Consider the following 26,440-nt stretch of genomic DNA (forward strand, 5'->3'; position numbering starts at 1 on the left):
CTTTTTGTCACTGTAGCTGGAAAAGGTTCTGTTCGGTTAATATTTTGAGAACCGATCCGTTTCCTCGCCGGTTCCTTAGAACATATTTGGTGTTTGTCTATGGGGTTGTTTTGCTTTGAGGTTTCGTTTGAAGATTTAACACAGAAGAATGAAAAACGGGGCTTTTTCTAAGGAGATTTTGCGATTTTTTCGAAACCTTTAAGCGAGACAAAACGTGAGGATGGTATAAGGACGACTGGTTTTCAGTTCCTTCCAGGAGTTCTGATGTGATTGTTGCGGACAAATGTGCTTGATTTTGTATATGTACTCACGTCTGACGCATGTGTGTTGTGGTGACGTCGCACAACGGGCCTGAATTTCCCGGAAAATTCAGAAAAATCGAAAGCTCCTCCAAAAATATGGCAGTCTGCGTGTTTTTGTGTTAGTTTCTGTGACTGGGGACTAGTTTATAGCTCAAACAGTGTGACCAAAGTGTCTCAGACATTCTGCAACACGAAATGATGTAACTATAAATTATACTCTATATTAACTGCAATCAAAATTGGTAAATTGAGATGGTAAATAAAGAACGAACCATTTCGACGTGTGCTATAATTGGAAAATAATCAACGTTTGTTTTGGTTTCGTAATGATGTGAAACAAAAACCGTGTTCATTCATACAGAGTTTTTCTTACTGTAGCAGTATACTCAGACAGACAAATTAGAGACATGTGTATGTGCGATGTGGATTGGGCGTACAGATGTGATACGCTTATGCAACACATCTGGGGTGAATTGTAGCGACGGTGTGAAATTATTGGACAGCGCTGAACTGCATGCAGATTCAGTAGAAGTCTGAATGAAGTTAAGAAATGGGTCATTTTAGGCTTTGGGCTGTTTATCCGAGGGAAAAGAGCTACCACTGAAAAAAAGTGTAACTTTTATGCATTAAAGATTAAAGATAGAAAACGAGTCGGTGCGTATTCATAGTTGCCTGATGGACAAGAAGGCTAGAAGTGTTTAGTCTCTCATTCAATAAGAGAATGAAAAATCCTGACATTCAGAAAAATGTAGTATTTGTTACTTATTGAAGTGTAGCTCAATGTCACTGTGTGGATCTCTTTAGTGCTTCAAATATTCGCATTCAGATAGAAAAGCAACTCAATGCTCAACATTTTGTATATTTGATTCTCAGGCCTTGCTGCACCACAGCATCTTTTACTAGTCAGATTTACATTTATAGCGTTTGGCAGATGCCCTTATCCCAAGCCACTTACATTTATCTCATTTATTCATTTAGAAATCGAATTATCTCATTCCAAACGGTGGCAGCTTGGCGGCCCTGGGATTCAAACTCACAACCATCCGAGAAGTAATCCAGCAACACTGAGCTACCAGATCTCCACAATAAGTAGCATGAGATGCATGGGATTTTTGGAATCAGGAACACACAGGAAATAAAACATCGAGAAGACCGAACAGAATAGAGTGCATCCATATTAATGCATTTTGAGAAGTAAATACATTTTCCAGCCAAGCAAAACATATCACCGGGCAGCACACTGGAGCTGGGATAAGTGGGCTAGCTAATAGGCCTCTAATTTGTCCACCTCTAATTGGTACACTTAAAATTAGGCACTGTTCCTCAAGGAAGAGGCAAAACACAGGTTTAAAGAACACAAAAAGTAAGACATGCAATAATCAGTCTATTAACGTGTAATACACTGGTGCCTTTAAGCTGAAGCAATATTTCATAAGATCCTCAAGCTAAGAATTCACTTAATAGAATATAATGCTGCAACGGTGAGGACTCTGGGCAGGATTCAGTGGGTTGGAACTATATGGTGGAGTTACTGTCTCTATCGTAACACTCATCTGAGTGAGAGAGCAGTACAGTGGCAATTTACGCCGGGCTTCATCTTCAACACCTTGTCTTTATTTTAGCCTTATAGAAAGTGAGGAGTGTGTGGTGCTGGTGTTAGATGTATAAAGGTGTCACTGGTGCTAATTGAGTGTGGTAGAAAAGGATGTAACCGGAAAACTGGAATTATAACGCACGTGTACCAGACCTATATAGTCTATCTATCTATCTATCTATCTATCTATCTATCTATCTATCTATCTATCTATCTATCTATCTATCTATCTACCTACCTACCTATATATATATATTTCATTAATCTAGTATGTATGCATATATCTAACTATCTATCCACCTCTCTCTCTCTCTCTCTCTCTCTCTCTATATATATATATATATATATATATATATACCCACGTGCATTAATGAGCCTTGGCCGGCCATGACCCTGTCGCCGGTTCACCACTGTTCCTTTCTTGAACCACTTTTGATAGATACTGACCACTGCAGACCAGGAACACCCCACAAGAGCTGCAGTTTTGGAGATGCTCTGATCCAGTGGTCTAGCCATCACAATTTGGCCCTTCGTCAAACTCGCTCAAATCCTTACTCTTGTCCATTTTTCCTGCTTCTAACATCAACTTTGAGGACAAAATGTTCACTTGCTGCCTAATATATCCCACCCACTAACAGGTGCCATGATGAGGAGATCATCAGTGTTATTCACTTCACCTCTCAGTGGTCATAATGTTATACCTGATATAATGTACATATACATGATATATGTATATATATATATATATGTATATATATGTGTGTGATGTATACACATCATCATCTTTGGAATATTGTAGTATAGTATTTTCAGTAGGTCATGTGGCACACTGGAACAACAGCCACAACACTTTCATCTGAATTATATAACACTTACATAACCTGCATGCCCTGCTTCCCTTCTTTGATATTTTTTTTTATTCCCAGCTCCAATCAAAAGGCTAAGCTGATCACCTGTGGCTTTATTGTGAAGCTCGCTTTGTAGATTCCCTAATTAACAAGTACTGATCATGGACAGGCCTGCATGCAGGTGCTAGGAGAACACAGATCTGCTCTCTAGAGTCAACACACACACACACACACACACACAACCCTAATCCCTTCTACACAATTTCAGTGTAGAAGGGATTCGTTAAGCAAAAAGAGATTATTGATATTTTATTGATCAATATAAATGTTTTTTGTACTCTTATCCCTACCATTATTTAATACCATTAATTACAATAAGCACACATTTCATTGCCCTAATATTTTTTACTCATTTTTTTTTATCTCTTCATATCATTCTATACCGATGGAGAAATTACTACCTAAAACAAGTTATATAATAGATGATTTAATAAAGACTTTATAAAGGCTTCACTCTTTCCCATGATCTTATTGGTCACTGTTCTCAAAATACACCAAGCTGGTCTTCATGGCTAGCTTCGACTTTTTTATTTATTTTATAGCTTCGACAATTTTATGTATAAAACTATGAAAAATTAGCACTTGTTTAAATATGTGAATATTGTTTAAGATAGCTTTTACATGCTGAGCGTGATTTATACTCTGACATTCTCCAGTCATTTTTCCGCACAGGTAATTACTGCCTACAGGCTCCGTACTCCTTATGATAAAGCAGGGATGTGCTTTAGAGAATTAAGCTGTGACAGCTGTGAGATTTTCTTTGCTTATTGCTTAATGTAATGCACAAGACTTAACTCTAACCCAAAAAAATGATTTTGCTCACCCAGATGCTTATAGCATTCTGTGAACAATAACTGAATGTGTGATGAAGGAAGCGAGCTTGGGGCAGCTTCAACAAGAAGAAGTGGGACAAACTGTAATTGTGTTTTCTTGACTCGACTGGAGAAACATCATTTAGTTTTCAAAGCGTAGGATGTTATATTTTATAAGGAAATAAATGTGATTATTAAAGTTGGTAGAAAACAAAATGACTAATATGATGTTCTTGAGCTGCTGTGGGTCTGTCCATCTATATGGTGACTGGTAAGAGAGAGAGAGAGAGAGAGAGAGGCAGATAGATAGATAGATAGATAGATAGATAGATAGATAGATAGATAGATAGATAGATAGATAGATAGATAGATAGATAGATAGATAGATACATAGATAGATAGAGAGATAGATAAGCAGGCAGGCAGACAGACAGACCGATAGATAGACCGATAGATAGACCGATAGATAGATAGATAGATAGATAGATAGATAGATAGATAGATAGATAGATAGATAGATAGATAGATAGGCAGGCAGGCAGGCAGGCAGGCAGGCAGGCAGACAGACAGACAGACAGACAGACAGACAGACAGACAGACAGACAGACAGACAGACAGATAGATAGATAGATAGATAGATAGATAGATAGATAGATAGATAGATAGATAGATAGATAGATAGATAGATAGATAGATACATAGATCTGGACTATATACATGTGTGTTATAATTCCAGTTCCATCCTACCACACTCAGTTAGAGAGGGTGTATGAGTGTGTGTAAGCGTAAATCAAAAACAAGAGCGAGAGAGTAAAAGAATCAAAGATTTTTGCAGAACTGATAAAGCAAATTTGTTCTCTAATTTTGCAGGAAGCCGGTGAATGACTGAAGAGAGACAGCAGATTTAAAGAGTCAGCAAGTTGCTCAATCTGCTGGATCTGCGTTTATCTCCTACGCAGCATAACACTGGTTGCTAACAGATTTTTTTTTTGACTGAAGGACAAAATAGACAGATTATAAGTATACGATAATGCAGTATAACTATTCCACGGTATATTTTAGCTAGCTAGCTCGACTGCATTAGCCTCAGAGATGCACAGAATCACAGGAATCATGACAAAGCATGCTGTGAGATTACAGTGGAGTGGATCCACCAGTAGCTTGGCGTTTCGTTTGTTTCATCTACACCACAGCTTTTGCGATGAATAGGCACTGCTGTTCAATATAATCGCTAACCAGTTGACTGGCGCTAAAAGAAAAAAGACAAACTCTCGCTCTTCCTCCTGGTACTCAGGATATCTGACGTCCACACTGAAGTTATTTTATTTTCATAACTCTTCTACGACACCAAAACACTACACCAATGGAGTCTTTATATGTAGGTAGTGTGCATTGTGTGGTTTAGGAAATCACACAGAGCCATGAGATTAATCTGCAGGTTGGATAAGAACCAGCACAACCAAATGTCATGAAATGTTCTTCCACCAGTAGCCTGACACTAAAGGAAAGGAAGTTTTAGCTCGTGCTGCTGGAAAATAGATCGTTTTTACATTCCTAGACTGTTAAATTCCCAGTTACAAGCATCAGAATGCATGAAATTTTATTTCCATAAACGGTTAAGTCTGATCAGTGTGTGTGTGTGTGTGTGTGTGTGTGTGTGTGTGTGTGTGTGTGTGTCATGTCACGCTTCATTCAAGCCAGTGAGGGTGTGGTACCTGGGCTTAATTGGTACTAATTACCATTTCAGTCTAAGGAACTGGGTTGTGACGTTGATATACTCCGTTTCCCCTCAAATAGTAGTTTAATGAGGCATGGTTCGGCGAGAACATGAGAGGGTCACGCGAGGATAAAGGCGCTAAAGCCGGCGGAAAAGATGCTGGAGGCGTGACGCAGGTGTAACACCGATCGAGATGGTAAAACATCCCACGAGGAAATAATGTCTGATATCATTAAATTATTTTGTTTATACCCCTGGCACACTGTAGGATAATCATTGTCTGTTTTTCTTATTATTCAGGTGGTTAATTCAGGCTCACTAAAAAGACTAGACAAGCTGCGCAAGAAAAAAATATTTAACAGGCTGGGAAAGCAAAGTAGGCTAATTCACCATAAGCCAAAGAAATCCTTTAGTACAAGAAACAACAATGAATTTATGTCATATGTTATAAGTTGAGGTATGTGCGTGCGACTGTGGTTGAAGAAGTGATGCGCTCGCGCGTACCTGTCAGGTGTTGGAGGCGCGCGAGGCACGCGAGCGCGAGTAGCCCGAAGCCGCCGCAGCAAAGGCGCGCGAAGGGCCGCCGCCTCCCGCTTCGCGCAACCGGCTTCATCGCCTTTAATTTTCCCCTTGCTTCAGAACATTATTATTCGCCGTCTTGAGGTGTCGTGGCCGCGCCTCCTCTCCGACTGACTTAGAAAACTTTTGACTTCGCCGCTCCTACGCTCCGTTTGCCTTCAATTCGAAGTTGTTTGGATGCATCCTCAGCGCGCGCCAACAGGCTAACGGTTCCGCGTCGGCCGTTTCGAAGCGCGCGAGCGACTCGACGTACAGGAGTTCAGGATTTACTCACATGCCTCACGGCTGGGAAACGTCTCCCTCTCTCTCTCTCTCTCTCTCTCTCTCAAACACACACTCGCACACACACACATGCACGCACTCACCACTCCCACTCAGAGCTCGCGCCAGTGGTCGTGGTCTAGTGTTGCAATCAGCTCACGAGAAGAGTCACTAGAAGGCGACAAACTGCACCTTCTCAGCTATTCTCAGATGAGCTCTGGGTCCATCAGCATTCAGTCTGGAGTGTCAGAGATTAATTGTATATGAATTAAAAGGTGAATAAACAATTCTAAATCTGTGCCATTTGAAATCGGATTTTAAGCACTTCCACCCACACGAGCACTGAGATAACCGGTCGTGGTTGCTGTGGATCCGGAGCCTTTCCCACGAGCACTGTGTGCAGAGTGGACACCCTGTTTAAACACCCTGGACAGGATGCCAGTCCATCACAGGGCACCAAAGTGACAAGCATATCATGAGCACCCAAAAACAGACCTAGTGACACATTAATGACACCAAAACAGACCTAGAGACACCTTGAGCACACAAAAACAGACCTGGGGACACATTAAGGACACCAAAATCGACCTGGGGACATCCTGAGCACCCAGAAACAGACAGGGGGACAACTTAAATACACCAAAATAGACCTGGGGACACTTTAATGACACCAGAATAGACTTAGGGACACCTTTAATATACAAAAACTGACCTGGAGACACATTAAGGACACCAACATAAACCTGGGGACACCTTGAGCACACAAAAACAGACCTGGGGACACATTAATGACAACAAAACATACCTGGGGACATCTTTGGCACCCATTAACAGACCTGCGGACCCATTAATGACAACAAAATAGGCCTGGGGACACTTTAATGACACCAAAATAGACTTAGGGACACCTTTAGCATACAAAAACAGACCTGGGGACACATTAAGGACACCAAAATAGACCTGGGGACACCTTAAATACACCAAAACATACCTGGGGACATCTTTGGCACCCATAAACAGATTGGGACACATTAAGGACACCAAAATAGTCTTTGGGGGATCTTGAGCACCCAAAAACAGATCTGGGGACGCCTTAAGAACAAAAAACTGACTTGGGGCCACCTTAAATACACCAAAATAGACCTGGGGACACCTTAAGGACAGCAAAATAGACGTGGGGACATCTTGAGCTCCCAAAAACAGACCTGGGAACACCTACACACTTTCACCTACATGTTAATTCACACAGAGAACCCAATGGAAACCCGCATGAACACAAAGAGGAGATGTGAAACTCCACACAGACAGTAATCTGAGCTTAGGATCGAACCACGGATCTGCTGCTGTGATTTACATAATATGGCATGTTAATGTGAAACATTAGGCATGAAATAATAAAGAGTATTAGAGGGGAAAAAAATAATTATGAGATTGCATTGTTTCTGGATGGAAAATTCAATAAAATGCAAAAAAAAAATGCAAAGATTTCTTTGTTATGCATGACTGATGCTGCTGAATTGTGTCACATCTAACCAGAAGCATTAAAAATGATAAAGAATCAGATCAGATTTGATTTCAGGTCGTCTTGAATTCATCACCGTATGTGTTTGTTGAACATTTGTATGCAGACTGGATACGCATGAAATCTGTTCATTTTTGCTTCAAGCAGCAGCTTGTATTTGTGAATTTATGCATCAAAATTGAGGCTTTGAAATGCAAGAGAACTGAATCTAGGGGGCAAAATGAAAGGGAACCTGATTCATTTGAATCACTGAGAAATGCTTGCTTCATGTCTCTAAGCATCACTAAAGCATTCTCTCTCTCTCTCTCTCTCTCTCTCTCTCTCCCTCTCCTATTTGTTTACAGAACACAGCTGACTCCAAGCCCCTTTCAGCCATCTTTCTCCCATCACACTTGAAGATACAAGCCAAATAAAGACATACGCCGGTGTCTTACTGTCATCAGCTGTCCACAGGTGTCGTATGCACAACAATAAATTGTTCCTCGGGGCACACACTGTTTAGCAAAGCTCTCACTCTGAAAAAACTCCAGCCAGCATGTTTTGATGATCTTCTCCTTTATCGATGACACCGTTGAAGGACAAGGTCCCTGGAAAACAACCGCAAGGCTCAGGAAGGTATACAGAGAAAAGACACAGATTAGTGATGAGTATGTTTGTTATGTAACCGCCTACAATGCTGAATCACTAAATAATGTTCTTGGACTAAGGGGAGGGGGGTTGGTTGTGTGTGTGTGTGTGTGTGGAGGGGGCACTTTTGCCAAGGTGCAAAATTTGTCAAAGAACATCAGGTAAAGATTACGCCTTGCCCGTCCACTAGTGCTCATATACTGTACTGTGAACCGGACACTATTTATTAATTTAATTTATAATTTAATATATGATGTATAACTGAACACCCTGAGTAGTGAACATGGAGATCATTCGAGATACAACCTTTAAAGATGACCGAGAATTCAGGTAATGTGGGCCAAGCTTTTGGGAACTTTTGCCCATTTTGTGAAATAGCTCAGTGGTTAAGGCGTTGGACTACTGATCAGAAGGTTGTGTGTTCGAATCCCAGGTCCACCGAGCTGCCACTGCTGGGCCCTGAATTCTCAAAGTCAAAGATGAATTGTAAGATGATCTGGATAAGGGTGTTTGGGAAATGAGGGAAATGTAAATGATGATGATGATGTGTGTAGGGGTGTAGGTTTGATGGAAGCAGTCAAAATGCACAATACGGTACCCACAACCCTGTCTTAATGTGCATTCAGGTGTGTAAATGCATCGGATTTGTGATTCTGTGCAATTTCTGAAGTGTGAGTGACTTCTGGTATCCTGTATTCCTTATTTCAGTTACTATGAAGCTCTGCGTGAATGCGTGTGTTTAGGAATGAAGGAATGAAACTGAATTTACAAGGGAATTTGCATTCAAGGACATTTTCTGTCTGCGGATTTCAGAGATATAGAGTGTGCGCTTGTATGTGTATGTTCGAGTGTCTGCGTGCGTGTGTGTGTGTGTGTGTGGCTGAAACATAGCAATAAATCTGTCAGCTCTGTTTAATAATCTTCAGTCCTTCGTGTGTATAATGGTGGTAAATACAGACTCCTAGCCACCGATAACCCAGTCACCAGAGAAATCCGCTCTGATTCAGCTCACTCGCCGTGGTTACTTACACATTGTTTCACTCACTTTTTAAATGCCATGTTATCCAATTAATTGCATATTGTAAGTCGCAAGAGGCATCATAAGCCTGATGAGGATTTTGAGCGTAGCGCTGTGCATAATTTACAGGAAAGCCAGGCTGCTTAGCGAGTCAGATCACAGCTGGGATTTACATAGCTGCACAACTAGGTCATTTAATAACTTGATTTAAGACTGGTTGCTGTGCAACAGTATGTTGTCCTCAAACTAAAAGAACCGTGGCTCATCACACAATCTCATCTCCACCAGGGGATATAGCCTAGGAACCATTTCAGCTATCTGAGCTCAATTGCTTCTCAGGGGGAAGCAACCAAATTTGAAATCCTTGTGATGGAAACTCCAGCAGAGCTTCTCCAGCAGAGGGTAGTCATTTATTTATGAGGGTGATTCCATTATGAAGCCTAATTATTCATTGTTTATTGTTACAAAAGTGCAGCATTTTCCATTTTGTTCAATGCAAGTTTTGTCCAGATTCCTATAGACACTGAGGAAAAAATATTCAGTGCTAATTTATGTCATGCTTTTTAGGTTTTGTATTCCTACTTACCCATAAATTCTGTGATGCATTAGGCAACTTTTTAATTCTGAACATAATATAATTAGAAAAAAATCGACTTCATATCCTTCTTTTACCTTAGATGGTAACTTGTTTTATGTATGCCCCCAAAATGTCAAATAAACAGATTCAAAAAAGGATGTCATTATTAAATGTTATCCTTTCTCGGCAGCTCCCTGTTCAGGGTCGCCACAGTGGATCATTTGGTCCGAATGTTTTGATTTTTCACAGGTTGTACACCGGATTCCCTTCCTGATGCAAACCCTCCCATTTTATTCAGGCTTGGGACTGGCACTGAGGGACCAGCACAGTTGCTAGGGTAGCTCCGTGCCCGGGAATCGGACCCGGGCCACGGCAATGAGAACTTCTGTGGTATAAGTGGAAAAAAAAAATCCATCAGGATGTGCTATTATTGAGAATGGAACTGTGGCACTGCTTCATGGTGAGCCGAGTCACATCACTCCACTGTTTATTATGCTCCATTGTGTTTAATTCCTCACTTATCCATCTTTACATATTTAGTGTTTAAATAGATTTATCAACCAGCATGCACTACCTGACTCACTCAGAGTTGCTCTGTCTGGCCTGAAATGTAGACAGAAGCACAGGAAGGTGTGTGTTGCCACCGATCAGGCATAACATTATGAGCACTGCCAGGTGAAGTGAATAAGACTCATCATGGTACCTGTTAGTGGGTGGGATATATTAGGCAGCAGGTGAACATTTTGTCCTCTTCTATGTGTTAGAAGCAGGAAAAAAGGACAAGCGTAAGGATTTGACTAAGGGCCAAAATGTGATGGCTAGACGACTGGATCAGAACATCTCCAAAACTGCAGCTCTTGTGGGGTGTTCCCATTCTGCAGTGGTCAGTATCTATCAAAAGGGATCTAGTAGAGTCCATGCCTCGTTGGCTGTTTTGGCAGCAAAAGGCGGACCAACACAATATTCTAGTTTTATGCCTTTATGTTCCCCTATTCACCACTGATTGAGGTGCCACCATTTTGTAAAGGTCTCTGATACACCATAAATCTGGATGAATGGATTTGTCAGGATCGATAGTGGAGCTGCGTAAAAGAAAGGTAAATTAAAAGAGTCATTTACCGAGCAATAAAGGCGTCTGCTAGCTGTTTATTAAAGCAGTAAGCCGCTGGAGAGAGTGCATTAGAGTGATTTTAGTATCAGGGAAAGGTGTTCTCAAGACACAATGCACCTCTGACGTACCCCCTGATAAAATCACCGTAATGCACTTCCGTGACTACAATAACAATATAATAAATGGTTGCTAAGCAATGTAACTGGTAAATATGGACAGAACAATGGCTTTAGTGTAACTTTCGTGTCGCATTAACACACAATTCAATATCACGGGTGTGAGCGTATCGAGGATTCAGAAACGCAGAATTAATCCCCAATCTAAAACAAAAATAAAACAGAGTCCAGACTGTGTTTTATACAGATACAAGTTATTATTATTATTATTATTATTTTTTTTTTTTATTTTTATTGCCAGTATCCCTTCAGTTCACATAGATGAACAACACACAGTCATTAAAAGCCCATCGCACGAACAGGGTTAAAGAAACACAGGGCTTGCACAGCTGAATTACTGACCTCCACTTTGTGTGTTTTTATTATTTCTTTTTGTACATTCCACTGCCTTTGGTCCTGTTAGACAAACCCCTGTGCAGACCACAGGCTAGTATGCATAGTGCAGGTGTGAGTGAGAGTGCGAGTGTGTTAGATTTCGGGTTTTATACGGGTAAGATGCGTGTGGTTTCTGAGCCTTTTTTTCCCCCATCAACTTTCTACAGTCTATGATAAAATGTCTTAGCCGTGCGAGTTTACAATGCAATTTACAATGACGGCAAATCAAAAAGCTTAAGAAAATGAGGTAAAAAAAAATAAAATAAAAATAATAATAATAATAATAATAATAATAATAATAATAATAATAATAATAATAATAAAAAGAAGAAAGCAAGTGCAGTTTGGATCCACAAAAGGAAGGAATAATTGACACTGACATTTTTTTTAACATAAGCAAATGCATTCACATTTTGCGGTCCCATAAACTTCTCCTAATATCATTTCAGCTTAAAATGCCAGGGACGCAGAAGCACATGTAAACTCTTAAAGTGCATTAAACAATTGCTTTTAAAACATAAATTCCCCTTGTTAAATCTAAAATGAAATGATTCCCCCGTCAACATCTTAGCTTGTTAGGAAACCTGTATATTTGATTAGAAGACATTCAGAGGTTCATTTTAAAAGAAATCCTCTCTTTAAAGGAAAAAAATCATCCACCCTGAAAGACTTGCATATCAATAGCTGTGGTCAGTTTTAAACGTCTTTCACTGATAATGTTGGTCTAGTTTTTGGTGATAGTAGTCTCGATACCTAAAGAGAGCGATGCGGCGGTGTTTTATTCCATCGGTCTGTCCAGATCTCTCCTTTCCTCAGCTTCAACAGTCATTTTAATATCACCAAGCCGAGTGGAACTAGTTAGAAATCTCGTTTCACTCAGCTGCAGATGCGTCATATAGCTTCTAGGTGGGTTTCTCATTAACACGACACTGAGCGTTTCTGGAAAACGAGGAGTGCTTTGTTTTAAGTGGAAAAGTGTTGGATTTTTTTCTGTAATTGTGCTCAGCAACCACGACCCCTAACTCATAGGAATAATGACTAGACACCACAGCACAGATATTTCAATGTAAACATGTGTCGTGTTTTTCAGGCTGGACTTTTCCTTTCACTCTTCCTCGCCTTGGAGCTAATATACCCGATTCCGAGTGGTCGGGATGTTGACGGGGGGGATGTTAAAACATTGACGACGTACAGGGGATAAGTCTTAAATAATAAAAAACGAAGGTGGAAGAAGACATGCAATTGACAAGGTATGTGCATTTTGAACTATTCGGAACAATCAGGAAAAAAAATGTAATTCCGTAAGCCACGAGAACCTAATCTCACCCTTCATGGACTTTTATTATGATCCCTTCAGCAGGATTACCTTAGCTGTTCCTGTTAAGGCATACAAAATCCTTGTGGCATACAAAAACCTGGAAGGACCGACTGATATTGTTATTGGTGCTTAAACCCAAATACTCTGTCATATGCTTGAGCTCTTAGTAAATTAAAGCAAAACAAGAACAAAATATAATACCTGCCGAGTCAGTAGTTCAAGAAATGATCTTCCCTTCGCTTCTAGTTCAAAGACATCAAACAATAAAATCCACATTTGCAAGATTAATAAGTTATTACAATTTTTTTTTTTTTTTTTTTTTACATACACACATACAGAAGGGGCCGTTGAAGTTGCTTGGCGCATTCCCCCTTACATTCTCTAAAATCTATGCAACACACAAACAGAACAGGATATTCTTTTCTTTTTCTTTTGTACATTTACATTTGGCTAAATATATCCCACAATGCATCACTAGAGACTGCTTGCATCAAACTTGCCTGAGCACACTCGAGTTTCTGTCTGTTGATGTCAAGAACTCTTACGAAACCCTTAACGAACGGTCGTGTGATACTGAAAAGTTCGCGGCTGAGATGAGTGGCGTTTAAAAACCCGTCGCGTATTTATTTATGCATTTCGTGAAATCCAACCGATCACAGTTGACCGTAAACTGGCCAGATTTAGTTTCGAGGATGCTGAAGTGCTGAACGTTTCAGATGGGAAGTAACGCTGAAACATTTTGGCTGTACATCACACGTTGACATAAAGATATAATTTAATCTTCATAGATGAGAATCTGCTGGTACCGGCTTATCACAGTGACGCTAAAATCAAATGAAAAATTACAAGAGGAAGGTAAAAGACTATGTACAACATACAGTAATATTAGCCAGGTTCTGGCTGTGTGTGTGTGTGTGTGTGTGTGTGTGACTTCAGTTTATTCCACGCTGTGATGAATGACGGTGCTGATTTCTCCAGAGTCAACATCACACACACACACACATACGCACACACACATTATTCTAAAGTCACACTGTGATGTCTCCATTAACTGGATCTAATCGAGGTAAGAGGTGAATGAGGAGAAGTGGTAAATGTCCCAGTTCTCAGCACACATAGGAGCGGAGGTGTTTCCTTCTTCAGCCAGCGGTCACTTATTCTTGATCAATCACTGTGTTTTTTTGTTTTTTTTTTTAAACAAATGTCTGTGACCAAAGTTTATCGTCATATAAAAAAAATAAAAATAAAATAAAATAAAATGGCTCAGTCTTGTAATTAGATGCAGGAATCCGATCTACTTCAAGTCAAAGTTCCCGTTTGCGGTCAAGCACCTCATTCCAGTGTTAAGGTGTGATGCAGTTCCTGACATGTCCAGCAGGTGGAGCCGGTCGTTTTTTTTATTCCGGTTCTAAAAAATCATTTCCACCTAGTCGTTTTGCATCTTTTGTTTGTTTTTTTTTTGTTTTTTTTTTGCAAGTAGTTGTTTGAATAGTCATCACAATACAGTAAATTAGAAAAACAAAAACAAAAACAAGAGGCCAGTCCTTCGATATGAGGTTTGTAGAAAAAGGTGCCAGGTTGCAGGTTCTGCTCGGAAAAAAAAAAAAAAGAGTCACCCAGGACAACATTCCTTATTACTGTAACGTTTGTGTGTATTGTATATGAATGAAACGCAACAAAGTCAGCGCTGAGACTTATCTAAATCCGCCGATACTGAACTGCCTTGGCCTTCTGGAATAATTACGCAGTTTTCCAATTGTCGTGTGAAAATTGGGGCTTACAAGAGAACCAAGAGTCACCATAACCGCAGACACACACTGATCAAATATCACACACGATAAAATGCCCCAAGAACGGGAACGTTCCTAATACTGAGAGTGAGAGTGATGTTAGCGTGTTGTATTCATCTGGGAGATTATCCTGGCGCAAAAAAAAAAAAAAAAAACCCTGAAGGCAATCGGTTAGCCCGTGTTTTTAAGGTCTATCATCAAAACTCTATGGATCTGTCAAAATCTGAGCAGGAAAAAAAAAAAAAAAGCCACATTCTACAAAAATGCTAACTTCTCTAACAGTGAATCAAAGCTACTACTGGCTCATCATGCTAACTGGACACTACTAACTTTGATTCAGAGATAGAAATGTCAGCATTTCACGCTAGACTACCGGCCTGGTTAAAGAGGAATCATGCAGTTAAGATTGTGCTCTGCTGTGGCTTACAGTAACGTCAACGATTTTCCAATCAGTGGCTCACTTTCAACAATGCCAGCCTGCTTGTTCCGGGAACTATCAGGATTTATAATGCCTGATGAACACGTGAGGCTGCACCACACTAACTGAGGCAGCGAAATGAATGAAAAAAGCAATGCTTGACTTTACACGATGCTGATTGATTGTTTTCACACTTAGACAGAAGTATGGGGTTTGGTGTGTTCCTAAAGATGGTCTTCATTGCTACTATGCCAACATCTTCCAAGGTTTGAATCTATGTCTATCTTTCAGGTAGCACTGGATGACTTTGTGTGCTAGTGTTTGAGTCATTCCTCAGTGGTCTATATGATTGAGGTCTGGGTCTTGCTGATCTGTCTAGATTACATTGCTATCATGTCTTGCTAACGTTTGGGTCATTCCTCGGAGGTTTTTATGAGTCTATGCATGGGCTCTGGGTCTCGCAGGTCTGTCTGGATTGCTTTGCTCAGTGCGTCTTGCTAGCATTGGTTGCTGATCTTCATTGGTCTGTGTGTATCTCGCTGGCCCGTTCTACTAGCAGGGTTTGTTGACGTTGCACAGCAGCTCGGTGACTTTGATGAGGCGCGCCACGGTGCTCTGCGACTCCTCCTGCAGCCGCTGGTTGTTCTGTCTCAGACTCTGCACCTCTGCCTGCAGCATGGCTTTGTCCTCTTTCTCCTGCCAGCATCACACACAACACAACTGATCAACAGGACGCTCTCTTGGAGCACAGGTTGGATTTGGAGAAGGAGGTAGGGGGGGGAAAGTCGGGGAAAGTGGTTGGTAGGCGGTTAGGAGGAAAATAAGGTTAGATTGCTTAGATGGCTACGTTTAGAAAGGCAGCACACAGGATACGGTTTGTGGCCGACGTTATGCTTGACGTGGAACTACACTTACATGTCCATACACGGATGTTCACTTCCAGCTGCGTCCACTAGGGGGCAGATCAAAATCTATGCTAAATCATCCCCGATCATCAGGTTTACTAGTTTTAACACATTTACTAGTGGGTCACTAATCTAGAATGTCCAGAAAACTTGCTCTCTAACGAGTCTATGAAGCATAGCCAGGAAGTCTGCATGTTTTCTTTTTGCTATAGTGGCAGAAATAACCTCATAAAATGTGTTCTTGTCATTATTAGAATGTTTGCCGTGTCACTTTAATTAATCAACTTCCAAATCTAACAATTCCAATCCAATTCAAGCCTCAATAATTTAACACTAACAAGCCTAAATATATGTTGGCGCAAACATGGACCTAACATAGATATTTCAGAAAGAAATTCTCTTCCTATATACTGTCTATATATACTATATACTACATAGCATACCAGTGCTATATACTGCCCCCAGTATTTATATTGTTATTTCTCTATGATATTCCTAGGATACTAAAGACTGCAGGACACATGTACAAATAATGTATAGTCCAACCCAGGCATTTGAAACGGCGGCCCCAAACATCCATACATAATTATATACTAAACAATGTAGAACTACAGAATTCTAGACTGCATTCAACTTCTAACAGACTAAAGTCAGACACTACAAGGTCTCTATGGAGCTCATCAACTAACAAACATTTTAATTCAGTGCAGAGAAAAATCATATCTTCTGTGACATTTAATTAGAAAGACACCCGACACACTCACACACACACACACACACACAGACGTGAAGATGGAAAGAAAAATTAACCATGGTAATCTGTCTAGTTGTTTATATTTATATATAATAAGTTATATAAATGTCTAAGGTTCTCAGTGTCATGTCAGTGATTCAATGCCTGGGTGTATACTTCAGCATGTACATATCTCAGGGTGTTAGCAAATCAGCATTTACATTTAATTATATATCACATATTATTTTGCAAAATTATATAAAATAATATTCAATATTCATATTAAAAAACGTGACCCAAAAAAATGAAATCGGAGGGGTTTGTTCTATATTTATATCTATAAATCTAATATAATTTATTCTCCAAATACAACCCGTAGTTTACTGCTAACATATATTATGTAATTTTGGTAAAAAATCTTGGTACTACAGCAATTAATATTCTGTATTATTCAAAGCAAAAACTATACTGGTTAAACTGGAGGTTAATGTACTCTAAAATACACCAAAAGAGCTGTCTTTTATTTATTTTTTAATAATAGAAACAGCAGATAAGCCAAGATTAGGTTTTTAAATGCTCAGATATTAGCCTGCGCTCTCTGGAAGCGCCGTCCCTTCCTTGCCATTTCACAATAGTAATGTTCAAGCTCCTGCTCATAATAATACTTTACAGATACTCTGCACCGTTTTCTCTTAAGGAAAATGCAGGATGTTTTGAGATCACCAAAAAAGTCTTAACAGGTCTACATCGAGTGTTGGAGCTTAATCTAAACATCCCTCTGGGCTGAGGGAGCTCATGAGCTCAGTCTCCTTACACAGGCTCATCTATCGCTGATTTGGAGTAACACCCATGAGATATAAAGAAGAACACCAGATTAGCTTTTATAAGGTTACGCAAATGATAAGAAATCTGCAAAACAGGGTGATATGATATCACTTAAACCATCTACTGTTAAAGAAAAACTGTTTTTTTTTTACTACCCCGTGATTCTCATGCTGTATTTTTCTTCCCATCTTCAGTAGAAGGTAAAAGGAATTTCATGCCCTTAACAAACACCTCTCACTGTTTGCTTAAATCACCAGTTTTGTTTGTGAATGAAGAAGAACGGCAGCCGATAACTCGGTTGCCAAGGGCAAAAAAATATATACATATATATATATATATATATTTGGAGGGAGAAAATGAAGAGATACCGAGAAATGACATAAGGTACAGACGACAGGTTGTAACTAGAGTGTAGCTCTAAGCACGGAAGGAATGACAGATGAGGTTATGTTTTAGTTAATCATAATTTATAGATGGGATGAAATGAACATTCATCACAAAGCACACTAAGTGCAACAACATAGGACATACATAAACAGCTTATGACAGCTAGATTAAGCATTCATGAGGCGCTGTATGCAACAACGCGTGATAAAAATAGATGATTCTGCTCTGAAGTGTACAGAAGCGCTAGCTGCACATGCACATACTCACTAAGACGGTCATTTTCGTCTTTCGAAGCTGTCATTTTCGGTTTATGTATCTGTACATGTTGTCATACTTACGGAGCTGTGTGACTAATTTTTACGTGGTATCATCATCAACCAAACTAAATACCTTCCTTACAGTGTTAAGGTTGTATTTCTAATTATTGCTCCTTGCTACTAAATAGGTTCGGAAATGGAAAGGTAATATTTCACATTTAGAACTAAAGAGTCATACTGGGTTGGTTCACAATGGAAAGAATGTGACAAATCAGACTAAGGAATTAATTTCTCCTAGAAAATATATCTAACATAATAATTTGCATTATGAAAGACACCAAACTGAGAAACTCTGGGGATCAATAATATGTTTGAGAACTTCCATCCATCTATTTTCTTTATTCCTAATTAGGGTCACGGGGATCTGCTGGAGCCTATCGCAGCACACATTGGGCGAAAGGCAGAGGTACACCCTGGACAGGTCGCTAGTCCATCACAGGGCCACACATATAGACAGACAACCACACACACTGGGCAATTTAGAATTACCAATCAATGTAATGTACATGTTTTTGGACTGTGGGAGGTAAGCCCACGCAGGCATGGGGAGAACATGGAAACTCCACACAGAAAGGCCCCTGCCTGTTCGACCCAGGACCTTCTTGCTGTGAGGCAACACTAAGCCACCGTGCTGCCCTATGTTTGAGAACTTTTGACATTTGGCATTCATTCTCTCACATTCCTCATATATGATTCATGGAAACGCTGTTAGGATAACCTTTGGGAAAAGTGTGTGTGGTCCGTATGTGAGGTCAGGTGAACTTCTCTAGATTGATGATAACACGGATCAGGGTTAATGATGAGTATGAGAGAGAAAAGAAGAGGGGTTAGAGAGAGAGAGAGAGAGAGAGAGAGATTAATAAAAATAAATTAAAAAAATCTGACAACGGCATTCCTGATGCAGTCAAGACACATGATTAATGTGTTAGGTTTCGGATCCGATCAGACCTCGTCTTGTTTCTCTATGGAGGTTTGTCGTTCACACTCAAATCCGAAGAGATGATACTGCACCATCTCTGGAGAATTCGTAATTGAACGTGAGTTAGGAGGAGTTTATTTCACTCTACAGATAAGATAATTGTTGGTCGAGTCTTCTTTCTTCTTTTCGAGGTACCAATCAGACAAAATGTGTTAAAGGATTTAGCTTTGATTTTATCCTGGGTATAATTTTGCACTCGGGACCTCCATTTGAGAGCGTGTTCACTACAGACGTGGACTGATGATGATTTCAGAGTCTACCCACACACCAACCTGCATGTTAGGACACACCCCCTTCTACCACTTTCAAAGCCCCCTTTTTGCTTTCACAGGTTAAGAATTGAAAGGTGTTACTTGATATCGTTGGGTTGGTTTCGGTTGTTTTATTCGGTTTTTGGCATGACGAAGGAAAAATTTCATGCTGTACTTGCCTCGACTGCCATTGGTCGCTTAGTGTTGAGAGAGGGAGCCTGTCCCTCCGGCCATCTTCTCATCTCCTCTGTTCACCCTGTCCAATGACAAGACAGGTTTCTTTGGCTTGTCCCGCCCTACCTCTATCATCCCTCAGTCTGACTGGCTCTGTGAAATAGCTCTGGGGTAGTTGAGGGTGAGGGATGGGCAGGGGGGGGGCAGTTACATGGACAGGATGAGCGATAAGGATGGGATATTTATGGGGAAGTTCAAAGGTCACTATGTGGGCTGTAGGGGTGGGAACAGGGCACTCAAAGGGTTTCACTGGGATTTGGCAAAGGAAGTGGAAATACCTTTTGGAGGTCATCCTGTAATCGTTTCAGCATGGCCTCCAACTGGGACACCTTCTCCTCCAGGTGACTGGGTGAGTCACTGAGAGAGAGAGAGAGAGAGAGAGAGAGAGAGAAATAACAAAGAGCTATTTTTAGATGAGTCAGTAACGAGTTTTTTCCTCGGAATCTTACTCATTGTGAAGGTCATTGTGAACATATGCATTCTAATAGAATACTGTATGAAAGCTGCAATTCATTTCGAAGGCTCTTACGTTACCAGAAAAGGTATACTGAGATAAAATCCCAGTTACTATAGCAAGTAGCTTTGCCCTCAGCTTAAAAAAACAGGTAAAATGTACGTATATCATGGTGCCAAAGCAATATTGAGCTTAGGATTAGGATTGCTTAGGATCTAAGCAAGTGACAATTTTTGGTCAGGTTTTTTTTTATCCCTCAGCATCTTCCTTAGTACACAATCCCCGACTTCCGTGTCAAAAGAGTCATTGTGAGATTTTACACATCTCCATTGATTAACAACTGATGTTTCAGCGTCACACTAGTTTGCACTTTAACCTTGCAGTTTTTTGGTTCGGATGAAATTTGTACTAACTAAAGAGGAGATTTATTATGTCCTGTATTAATTAGCGCAATGGCATGATAAGTAATCACTTATTATTACTGCCATCAAAGGTGTAGCGTCAGAAATGACAGAATCACGGTGCTATATTTTACATACAACAATGACAGACAAGAGGATTAAGTACAGTAAGAAATAGTGCAAATACAACAAATATATTTATACACACAGCAGTTCATAGAATAAAATAAACAATACAAATGACATTTGCATGTATTAGCTGCTGCTCACCTGTCTTTAATATCTTTAAGCTTGGCATCTGTCTGCGTCAGTGTGTCGGCTCCTGCCTGAGTGCCATCACCGGCCTTTCGATCTGAAACACATTATTTCACTGTTATAACCCAACGGCTATCACTGAAACAAATACATTCAGGGAAGTCTGATAATCCTGAACCATTCAGAAACTTCACACATATTTATTTATCTCTCTCTCTCTAAATGCTAGCATTTTTCTGCTCTATTATTGTATCAGTATGTATTCAGATAAGTAATCTAAGTAAACTAATAAATGCCGTTTCAGAGTAATATTAAACATATAAACCTGCCAATAGCAGTCATAGTGTTTTTCACACTTTCTGCCACTGGCAGCATCAGACAGTCCTGGCTGCTCGCTGCTGATCTGTGAGACTTCTAGTTCATCATGTTTAGTCTGTCACTCAGATAGTATTAGTAGCTGCTGTTTTCGACTGCTATCAAATGAAAGCTTCTCGGCTGACAGTCGAATAAATTGGGTGACTGCAAACTAACATGGTTCTTATGACTACCGCTATTCAAGTCAAAACATCTCACTCATAATATGTCCCGATAGCAGTCAGATAACAGTTACAGTGGGCATTGTGAGGATTGTGAGTATATGAAAATCCCTTCATGAGCAAAGTCTGATCCTGGTTTCATTCTCCATACATGTTTTTCTACTGAACGTTTCTTAGAAAAACCTAGAACCTGGCTTCATCCATACGTCACAATAAACTATTAACATAATAAGCTAAACTAAGGTATTATTTTTGGTATCAGATATCAGTTCAGAGAAGATCGCCTTGTTGCCTTTAGGTTTCCTGACCTTCTCGTGATAGGGCTTCGAGAATATTCTTGCATGCTGTGGCGAGGTCAGAAATAGACTGCCATTCCTCCTCTGATGAATCTGTTGTTTCTGAAAGAACTGAAACACAACAAATCCATCTATCAATAACACAAACCTGGAGCTTTCACAATACAGACAAATCATAAGCATGTAACATTTCAACACTTGGAATCAAACCAGCAACAAAATCATTCCAGCAGGGGGAGCTTAAACGTCGCTGGTCTAGCGCTGCCTGTCCAAAAAATGATACAAAAGGCTAAGAGCATCCGCTCTTGAGTGTCTAATGTGCTCATTTCCACACGTTTATCCTAACAAAAGCCGTTAGCACGCGTATGAGAAGCCAGAAGAGCATGAGTCCAGAGAGTGTCCGGCCTGCGAAAAAGAGCCTAGGGACACAGCAGATGGTCAAGGCAGAGTCTCTCGATTTGAGGCAGGGTAAAATCTTCTCCCCCCCTTTTACCCCACCAAGCCCCCATCTGTCCTCTGGGTCTGGGGTGGCAAAGAGCAGAAGAGGGAGGAGGGGAAGGGGCACTTCCAGCTAAACAAAACTGAAGGATGGAATGAAGCAAAAATAAAAAAGAAGAAGACAAACGAGGAAGGATGAGGAGAGGGAGATATGAGTAAGAAGAGAATAATACGGGGGTGTTCAGGAGAAGAAAGGAATATGCCGAAAGGCACAAAGCAAACAATTTGGGCTGGATTACAGCAGTAATGATTTTATGGGGTGGCTGGCATTGTTTCGGTTCAAGTCGCTGTTTGGGCTTAAAGAGACAGTGTGCAAAGATTGCAGGATCCATTTACAGCAATTAACAATGACTAGCACTATTATCCCAAGCCACACATCTGCACTCGGTGCTTTCAGGCATGGACACTATGCTATGACACACCATAGGAGAGAATTGTTGGCGTGTAATATTAGCCTACTCGTTGAATGGGAACATGTAGAATTTATATAATTACGTTTTTATTGCAGAGCTAAATAGGATGCTGGGAGGAGGCGCTCAGGACCAACTACCACCAGAGGCTTATCCTCTGTAGCGTAATAATCCAAAAGCAATCACAATATTCTGAACACCGCTGAATTTTTTTTGTCCTTTGGAATTGGCTTACGTCTATATACATTCACCAGCCACAGGAACTATTGTACCCTCGTTATCCAGTTAGCCAATCATGTGGCAGCAATGTTAAAAAAAAATTAAATCAAGGAGACACATGTCAAGAGCATCATTTAATGTTCACATCAAACATCAAAATGCTGAAAAAACCATCAGTGGCTCTGTGTTGAATCTAGTTCCAGTATTTCAGCTGGGATTTTCACACACAATGGTGCAAAAAAAAATAAAAAATCATCCAGAGAGCTGCAGATCTGCAGGCAGGAACACCTGGCTGTTGAGAGAGGCTAGAGGAGTATGGAGGTACTGGAGTGGACTGAAATGAAGGCTACAACTCAAATAGCTGCTCTTTATAACCATGGTGAATAGAAAAGTATCTCTGGATGCAAAACACCACATAAGGAACAGCCAGGAACAGACATTTGAGGCTACAATGGGCATAAATAGGCAGCTGCAGATTGGAAAAAAGGTCACCTTGTCTGCCCAGTTTTGAATAATTCTGTGGCTAGTAATGAAACAGATCAGACATCAATCTTTCTAACAAACTGAACAGGGCAAAATATCCAAATCCTCGGTAACACCTCTCCCCACACCACCACAGTGAATACCGATGATCCCGGAGGACCGTGTACTAAATCTGCTGCTGTTTATGATTCTGACTCGTGACTGTGCTGCAAAGCGCAGCTCAAACCTCACCACGAAGTTTGCTGATGACACCACAGTGGCCAGCCTCATAAGCAACAACGATGAGTCAGCATACAGGGAGGAGATAGAGCAGCTTGCCGACTGGTGCAGAGGCAGCAGTCTATCTCTCCAAGTCGATACAGTGAAAACGATTATTGTTGAGTCAGGTGGGCCCCGGAGTGACCGCTCCGCTGCACAGCGTTGGAAAAACTCAGAGAATCGAAGTCTCTAAGATCCTTGGTGTACGCATCCACTTCCTTTCATCTTCAGCACTTTCTACACGGGTTCAAAAGAGAGATAGCTAACCTGCGGTCTCAGTGTTACATATGGGGATGTCACTGTTTCAGACGACGAAGATCGCTGGGAACAGATTGTAAGAACAGCCGAGAAGATCAAGATCTCTGAAAAACCTCAAGCTCTAAATCGACAATACCAGCTGTTCTCATGGACTCTTCACCTTATCTGGCAGAAGGTACTGGACCATCCAATCCACCACTTCCAGATTGTGCAACAGACAGTTTATCCCCAACACCTGATCGCATCTATCTTTTTTCTTTTGATCATTTGCAAATTCTCACCCAATATCTACAGTAGCTACCAAATGGAGAGTCCAAGGGCTTGCACACTTCCTCCGAGACACGTGAAGCCAGGCATCCACTTCTTTCTGAGCTGCTGCTCATAATACATCACAAGTAAGCTGAACACGCTAAAAGGAAAGCGATATTGTCCTCTTCCTCATATGTGAGCTCACTGATGCCCATGATGATCTGATACCTCTTTGGCGATCGCTGCACTCTTGTACCTCGACATTACAGTAATATCTCATGCTCTCAGAGACATGATGCTATGCAGCACTTTTTTCCTCAAGTAGCTTGTTGCTTCTGGATGCTTTTTACACCTGATATTTCTGCTACTGAGACAGTTTCCTAGTGCAGCACGGCACTACGGTGACAGCTCTTCCAGTCGAACTGCTTTAAAGTGTACGGTTTACTGACAATTGTTTGCACTGGTTTCTAGTCATATGACCAAACACACAGCTATGCTCAGCTCTTTCTCTTTCTCCCCATGCCGTATAATTCCTCCCAATGTCCTGACTAGGTAGCAAGCACTGTACTGTCTTGTGTATTTATGTATCTCACTTTAATATATCCAGATCCTCTACTTGTTGTGTGTTGCACTATGATCCTGCCATTTTGTTCCAATCTATACAAGTTACATGGAGGTATGTCTATACTTGACACTTGACCTAAATATTAGCCACACTTACTCTTGCTGATGGAGTTATGGATGCTCAACGCTCTGGAGTTCCTCTCCGCTCTGGAGTTCCTCTCCATGTGTGCTGAGCGAAGAGATGCCTCACTGCCCGATGGTCTCTCCTCACCCAGCACATCTATTCCAACCTACAGAGAAAGAAAGAGGGAGGGAAATGTTAAAATAGGTGCTATATATACCGACGAATGGTTTCTGATGAGTAACAATAAATGACACATAGAGCCAAATCTAAGTGGGAGATAACAGGAAAGAGGTGCAAAGCAGAGAAGAAAAATCAGAAAGATGGTGCAAAAGGCTATGAACTGAAGCACAAAAAAAAAAAACACAGGATGGAGTAGGAGTGAGATTGAGGGAGCAAGAGGGTGAAATATATGAGAAGAGGAGAATGGGAGAGTGGGAGAGGTTGTAAGTGTTTAAAAAGTTTGTAGAATGAATCACATCATAAATATAGATTATTTATAGAACCCTCTGCGCGAGATGTGAGAGAGTTTTATCCGATGATAAAACATCAGTAATGCGTGTTGTGTAACTCAATGCTTCAAGCTGTGTATTAAATATTCATTAAATATTAAATATAAGGACTGCCATAATAAACCACTCCACTGTTATAAATATAAGAGCTAAATATAACCGCTCTAAAATCAGAAGTTAGTGGCAGATTTACATAAAAAAAAAAAAGAGGAAATCTGTAATGAAACGTTTCAATGGATGGCATGTTTTTATTTCCTCTAGAGCAGTGCTTCGTGACTGGTTTTACATCCCAACCCTATTTTAACCACAACCCAGCTTAATATTCTGTTATGCATCCAATATCCAAAGTTCACAACGTAGCTCTTCTAAGAAAGCTCTTCTCCGTAGCTCTTCTAATAAATGCTAACTAACTAGTTTTAATAGTAACTCCATATAAAAAGTCTTTCTTTGTTTGATGTAAAAGAAAAACGTGCGAGTAGGGTTGCCAGATCTACTATAAAGCTATATATAGCTTTATATACTATATAGCTTGGATCTGGTATTAAAAGTTGTTCACAAAGCTTCTCTAAAGGGGTTACTTCACCAGCGTAGGGAAAATAAAACGATGAGGGTGTCGAAGATCTTAATGAAGAAGAAGTTTATTGCAGCACAGCGTTGACAAAATACATGCAGTACTTTGGGGTCATTAGAGTCAAAAAGAACATTTTATATTGCGCTAATTTAAATGGGGGTTCCACTTTAAATGTAAATTAAGTGTAAGAAATGAGTATCATCCAAATGGCCCAGTGACACTATCATCTAGCTGGATGTCTGTAGATGGGAATCACGGTCACGTACACCTTGGCTTGGTTAGGCGATGCTAAATAGTAATCACGGTTTGTTCAGTGACGGTCCTTAATGTCCTGCTGCCGCTCCCATACTAATAATCGATTGGATTAAATGTTTGTTAAGCCTGCTTTAAGACAATGTCCATTGTTAAAAGCACTAATTTATCTATGATGGGAATGAGCTGGTTCTGATGTGTACCGTGGAGTGGAGTCTGTAATTTCTTACACCAAGGTCATAAATAATAATATGGGAGAATTTATAAAAAGCAAGCCACACTGAGATTTAAGGAATACTCTAACTGTGTGTGAAAAGCATGCTGTATGCATTAAATCATGTGTTGATTTATACCTGCTTCTGGTTGG

At 40.4% G+C, this 26,440-nt stretch overlaps 2 protein-coding genes across 8 annotated transcripts in view; both read right to left on the bottom strand.

Annotated features, from left to right (window-relative positions):
- Window positions 1-6,246, bottom strand: part of LOC131348155 (sodium/potassium/calcium exchanger 3) — a 44,669-nt gene extending 38,423 nt beyond the window's left edge. The window contains exon 1 of the mRNA XM_058382835.1: window positions 5,838-6,246. Within this exon, the coding sequence (XP_058238818.1) occupies window positions 5,838-5,946 (109 nt within the window). The 5' untranslated portion in view covers window positions 5,947-6,246. The remainder of the gene's footprint in view (window positions 1-5,837) is intronic.
- An 8,093-nt stretch (window positions 6,247-14,339) lies between these two features.
- The window catches only part of zmp:0000001168 (signal-induced proliferation-associated 1-like protein 2), a 64,119-nt gene continuing 52,018 nt past the window's right edge, over window positions 14,340-26,440 (bottom strand). For 4 of the 7 annotated variants that reach the window (XM_058383455.1, XM_058383457.1, XM_058383458.1 and 1 more), the window contains exons 12-16: window positions 24,775-24,907; window positions 21,691-21,789; window positions 20,862-20,943; window positions 20,015-20,093; window positions 14,340-15,801 (exon numbers count right to left, since the gene is read on the bottom strand). In XM_058383455.1, coding sequence (XP_058239438.1) covers window positions 15,658-15,801; window positions 20,015-20,093; window positions 20,862-20,943; window positions 21,691-21,789; window positions 24,775-24,907 — 537 coding nt within the window. In that variant the 3' untranslated portion in view covers window positions 14,340-15,657. Of the gene's footprint in view, window positions 19,843-20,014; window positions 20,094-20,861; window positions 20,944-21,690; window positions 21,790-24,774; window positions 24,908-26,440 lie in introns of all 7 variants that reach the window. The other 3 variants (XR_009203939.1, XR_009203938.1, XM_058383459.1) reach the window with 3 other exon arrangements.

Source organism: Hemibagrus wyckioides, linkage group LG28 (genome assembly GCF_019097595.1).
Source record: "Hemibagrus wyckioides isolate EC202008001 linkage group LG28, SWU_Hwy_1.0, whole genome shotgun sequence".
Lineage (NCBI taxonomy): Eukaryota > Metazoa > Chordata > Actinopteri > Siluriformes > Bagridae > Hemibagrus > Hemibagrus wyckioides.